The sequence below is a fragment of the Neopelma chrysocephalum genome, unplaced genomic scaffold, assembly GCF_003984885.1.
Source record: "Neopelma chrysocephalum unplaced genomic scaffold, ASM398488v2 Primary Assembly neopelma1_74, whole genome shotgun sequence".
NCBI lineage: Eukaryota > Metazoa > Chordata > Aves > Passeriformes > Pipridae > Neopelma > Neopelma chrysocephalum.
This window is the reverse complement of record NW_020897735.1, coordinates 1,032,549-1,038,010: the sequence shown is the minus strand read 5'-3', so window position 1 is coordinate 1,038,010 and position 5,462 is coordinate 1,032,549. Positions and strand designations below refer to the sequence as shown.

Sequence of the window (5,462 nt, the reverse complement as noted above, 5' to 3'; positions counted from 1 at the left end):
GAAAAAAAATAATAATAATAAACATGATGGCATTATGAATGTTCTAGAAGAGATGAACAAAAAAAAAAACTTGTTACTGCACTAATTACAGTATTTAAAGATATATGCAAAAAAAAAAAAAATTAAGATAATGACCTGCCCAGCCACCACACAAAAGGTGATGGCAAATTTATTCACACTACAATACTAACAATTTAAAAAAAGTTTTGTTTTTTTTCCTGCATTTTTATACTAAAATCACTTTGTTCTTTTTATACAATTGATAAGTTTATATTCACGTGGTGAGCAAAAATCACACCAGAATCAGCACCGTTTTGTTTTGTGGTTTCTTTTTGTTGTCATTTTGGTTTTTTTGGTGTTTTTTTTCTTTTTTTTGTGGAGTTTTTATTTTTTTTTAATCATTATTATTATTATTATTTTTTAATTCACTTTAGTCTTTTAATGCTTGTCCCCAATGTTCCAATAATGGTAAAAAATAAAACAGTCCGTTGAAACTTCAGAGCGTGTGACTTAAAAATCAATTGAAGGTGCCCAGGGTTGGGCAAAGTGATGGGAACAGACGAGCTGGTGGCATCTGGGATCTTCTCACTGTGACATGTCCCGTCTGCTCTTCACCCCAGCCAGTCAAGGTTCTCTAGAATATATATATCATCCATATTTATCTTTTAAAAAAAGGAAAAAAACTGCGTTTCCTTAAGGAATTAGTAGTGTCTTGTAAAATCCTCTTCAACCTTCTCTCTCTCTCTAAAAACCATTAATGGGACAGGGTGGAAATCCTTCATGGAGGAACCCAACACTGAGACAGGAACACAGCCAAGGGTCGTGGGCAGAGCTGGTTTGTAACGGAGAAGGCCCAGGAGGAAGCAGGGTGGGCTCTGCAGAGAGCCAGGGGTTGGAATGAGCGTGGCTTTCTTCCCATCAGACGAGAGAAAAGCCGCGGGATTTGGGAAGGAAGGAGGGAATTTGTTAGAAAGGCCCCGTCGCTCCTCGGCAAAGGCCCCACCACAACGTCCTGCGAGATGGGGGGAGGGTGTGTGTGTGTGTGTGTGGGGGGGGATTGTTAATTAGAATTAAAAAAAAAAAAACAACCAACCAAAAAACCAACCAAACCAACAAAAACCAACCAGCAGAACCTGCCCCGGGGCTGTGCCCAGCAAACCCAGAGCCAGCACCTCCCGCTCCCAGAAACAGAGTCCCATCAAGTGTTCCAAGCGCGTGACACGTGAGCCGGAGGTGACTCGGGGTGAGGATCCACCAAGGAGTCAGAGGATGGGCGGCTCTCCTTGGCTCTGACAACACTCTGCACGGTCACACACGGGGGCCAGGGCAGCTCCTGTGGGATGAGCTGCCCCAGCCACCCCTCCACACACCACTGTGAAAACCAGCAGCTTCCCAGGACCAGGGAGGGGAGAACAACATCACGGAGGCGGGATTTGCTTTTCCTTATTCCTCAAGTAACAGTCGGTGGCACAGCCCTAAAAGCGTCTGGAACCCTTGGCTTTCCTTGAGCAGGTTTGGTTTCTTTTTTTTTTCCTTTTTTTTTTCCTTTCTTTCTTTTTTTTTTTGTTTGTTTCTTTCGTTTTCTTTTTTTTTTTCCTTTTTTTTTTAATTTTTTTTTCCCCCTTCTTTTAAATGGAAATTCGGACAGTATGTGAATCTAACAGGGTTAAAAGCAGTCAGTCTCTGGGGAAGCAGAGCCTCAAAAGGGGCCGGCTGCCGTGGCAGAGCTGGTGTCGGGGAGCCCGTTCTCCTGCGTGTCCTGGGCCGAGGTGCTCGCCTGCCGCTGGGCCAGCGCTGAGCTCGAGTGTTTGCACTTGGGTGAACCGCACTGACAGCTGAAGAATTTGCCTTTGATGTCCCAGAACCTGTCCCCGTAGTCAAAGCTGCAAGAGAGAGAGACACGGAGATGGGGTCAGTGCACAGCAGCAGGAGGAGCAAAAAGGGGCCGAGATCAGCACGGCACAATCCGAGGATCACAGACCGGTCTGGGCTGGAAGGGACCTTAAAGGTCATCTCATTCCACCCCCTTCTATCTCATTCCACCCCACCTTCCACTAGCCCAGGTTGCTCCAAGCCCCGTACAACTTGGCCTGGGACACTTCCAGGGATCCAGGGGCAGCCACAGCTTCTCTGGGCAACCTGTGCCAGGGCCTCACCACCCTCTCAGGGAGGGATTTCTCTCTCTATCTCTCTCTCTCTCTTTTGCAGCACGGTTTGAGTGGGAAGGGACCTTAAAGCTCACCTTGTTCCAACTCCCTTGCAAAGGGCACAGACACCTTCCACTGGAGTTGCATCTCCATGGCAATAACTCCAGCAAACCAAGAAGTGTTGCTAGTTCTGGGCAACCTATGCCAGGGTCTCACCACCCTCATCTACTACCTACTCTAATCTAACCCTGCCCTCTGGCAGTGGGAAGCCATTCCTCCTTGTCCAGTCCCTCCATCCCTTGTCCCAAGTCCCTCTCCAGCTCTCCTGGAGCCCCTGTAGGCACCAGAAGGGGCTCTCAGGTCTCCCTGGATCCTTCTCTTCTCCAGGTGAGCACCCCCAGCTCTCCCAGCCTGGCTCCAGAGCAGAGGGGCTCCAGCCCTCAGAGCATTTCCATGGCCTCCTCTGGACCTGCTCCAGCAGCTCCACGTCCTCCTGATGCTGGACCCCAGAGCTGGAGGCAGCTCTGCAGTTGGGATCCCTGGAATCCCCCCCTCCCCTGCTGCCCACGTTGTGGGATCAGCCCAGCACATGTGGAGGGGTCTCAGGGCTACAAGTGGACACATCCAAGTCATGTTGAGCCGGGGGCTGTGCAAAGCTCCAGGGGATGGATCCACCTGCGGGATCCCTGAGGGTGCTGGAGGAACGGGATGGGGTGAACCAGCTCAGGGGCAGCAGAGCCCTTCCCCAGGGGGGCAGGTAGGCCCTGGCAGCACCTACCCAATCTCCTCTCCAGCCTCTATGTGCCTGGTGCTGAAGAAGGCGATCCTGGGGAAGCGAAGGTCCTGGTGGGACATGAACACCCGCACCGGGATGAGGTTGGGCTCGCAGAGGTGGTTGATGAAGCGGCTGATGTTGCCATAGAAACGGGCATCTATGCAGTACACCTCTCCATCCTGCAGAGGAAACGGGGCACCTTGCATTAGAGGAGGTGAAATTTGGGATTGTCGCTGATGTTTGATAAATGAAAACAAAAAATCAAACTACTGGGTCGTTCCCCTGGAGGACTTCAAGAAGAACAACCACAGCAGGACACTCAGTGTGGGTTTAAAGGGACTGAAAACGCACACACACACACTTTTATATGCAACAGTACCCTGAAAACACAATTTTCTGCAGAGCACTACCCCCACAAGCTCAAAGACCCGTCACAATGCCCGTGACACTGCCTGGCACACCAGTTCTCCCAGCCCTGCCCTGCCCAAGCACCAGTTTGGCACAGTGGGATTGATGCTCAATGCAGACACTCTGTCACCAGCCACTGGATAGAGGAACAGGCATCTGTTCTGTCCTCTAACTGAACATGACAGCCAGGAAACACAAAGCCAGAGCCTCAAGAAAACACAGGTTTTTGCAGATAAGAGTGAAAGTGAGAACACAGAAATTCCCTTTCCAGCGAGCCTGGAGAGCAGTAATACTTTGTTTTCCTTGAAAATAAAAGAACCCCCCTCAGGGCTTTTTTTTTAATTCCAGCAGAGAATGACTGTGCAAAGCAGAGACTTTAATTACAGAAGGTAATTTCAGTTGCAAAGAGGCCAAAAGCAAAAGGATCCATTAGTGGTGCTCAAAGTCCCTTTTGGGAAGGCACCTCGGGCTCGTTGAGGGCTGAGCTGTGCCAGGTCACACCACCAGGAGCCCATCCCAGCAACGGGGGGGACATCACCCCCCACGGGCCTGTATCACACACAGTGCCACCAGCTCCAAATGCATCAATAAATAATTCCCAGCACTCCCTCAGCTTCATCCATGGAAATGCCACGGGGGGTGAGGACATCACCCACTGCCACATCCAGGGATGTGACTGCAGCACCTGGAACAGGGAATGATCACCTTGCACGTGGCTGTGAGTGACAGCTCAAGGAACAGGGACAACAGAAATGACCACCCAACCAGCCTTTCACGACAGCACAAGTCCAGTCAGGCCATTCCTTCAAATCCCAGGACCCCAAGGCCCTTCCAGGGTTGGGATTCACACCCTCAGTAATCCCCCATCAGTCCAGAGGCCACAGGACCTGCTGGCTCTGCCCTGACCTCCTCTGCCCGGCCCAGTGGGTGGTTTTTAACCATCCCTCTATGACTTGGTGCCTGGTTTTCTACAGATGCTCCACCTTGGTCTCCCTCCTGGCTTCCCTGAAGGCTTCCCAAGAGCCAACACAGGTTCTCCCTCAAGGCAGAGAGCCAGGGCTAATCCTGGCAAGGCAAGGCCCAGGTGGGCTCATAAATGCACAAACCAGGTTGAAGTCCCTGCTGCTTTTCAACTTCTTAATTACAGTTTGACCCCACTGTTTGCAGACCAACCACCAGACTCTTTATTTATCTCTTTTCAGCTGTTGAATGTGTGTCACTTTAAAAAAAAAAGGGCAAAAAAATAAAGCAAAGCTCCTCTGCCACAAGCTGGTGACAGAAACAAGACTCAGTGTTTTACAGACTTCCTTGGAAGCCACCCCGTTCCTCTGAGACCTCAGCTCACCCTTCTCCTCTTCTTCTTTCCCAAGGGAAATCTGAAGTTTTAGATTGTACTTTTGAAAGCAATACTTCTGTTCCAAGAGCAGACCAGTGAGGGAGAAAGAGCAGCAGGATGAGCTTCAAGCCCCTGCCAAAGTATCTGATGGATCCCTTCATGAGTGAAGAGGGTTTATTGGGGTTTTTTTCAGTCTTTCAGCACATCATTTAATGAAGAGCTCACAGAGCTGGCAACCAACACAGGTGCCAGCCTGAAAATACACACAAGGGTACCAAAAACTCAACAACCAACCTCAGGCTGCTCAAAGGGGCTTGGCAGAAGAGCATCTTGCATCAAAAGTGGTGTGGGCAGCACGTGCCACTGTGGCCAGTGTTGCTGGGCTCTGCTGCCACTTTACCCAGTCCTAAGTCTGACCTCAACTACTGTTCCAAGTCTTACCGCAATTATATTTTGCCTGTTTACTGTTTTGAGCTGCTCTCTGCAGACTTTCAGAACATGCTGTACAACAAGATGGAGGGAAACATTCTCTTGCTCTTTTGGAGAGGCAAGACCTTGGGACTGGACACCTTCAGACACAGTACCTTGTTGTCAAGGTCGAAGAGGTAGGAGTCCTCCTCACGGACGTCTGCCTCGGAGTCGGAGATCAGCTCCCCCACGTACCTGCAGACAGAGCAGGGACAGAAATGAGACCACAGAATCACAGAATCACACAATCAACCAGGTTGGAAAAGACCTCTGAGGTCATCGAGTCCAACCTGTGACCCAACCCCACCTTGTCACCCAGACCATGGCA

General features: G+C 50.1%; 1 protein-coding gene across 13 annotated transcripts in view; it reads right to left on the bottom strand.

Moving 5' to 3' along the window:
* Nucleotides 1-209: 209 nt before the first annotated feature.
* Nucleotides 210-5,462, bottom strand: part of EHMT1 (euchromatic histone lysine methyltransferase 1) — a 127,109-nt gene continuing 121,856 nt past the window's right edge. For 12 of the 13 annotated variants that reach the window (XM_027687555.1, XM_027687561.1, XM_027687560.1 and 9 more), the window contains 3 exons: nucleotides 5,251-5,329; nucleotides 2,926-3,101; nucleotides 1,644-1,883 (listed from right to left, as the gene is read on the bottom strand). In XM_027687555.1, coding sequence (XP_027543356.1) covers nucleotides 1,700-1,883; nucleotides 2,926-3,101; nucleotides 5,251-5,329 — 439 coding nt within the window. In that variant the 3' untranslated portion in view covers nucleotides 1,644-1,699. Of the gene's footprint in view, nucleotides 1,884-2,925; nucleotides 3,102-5,250; nucleotides 5,330-5,462 lie in introns of all 13 variants that reach the window. The other variant, XM_027687552.1, reaches the window with a different exon arrangement.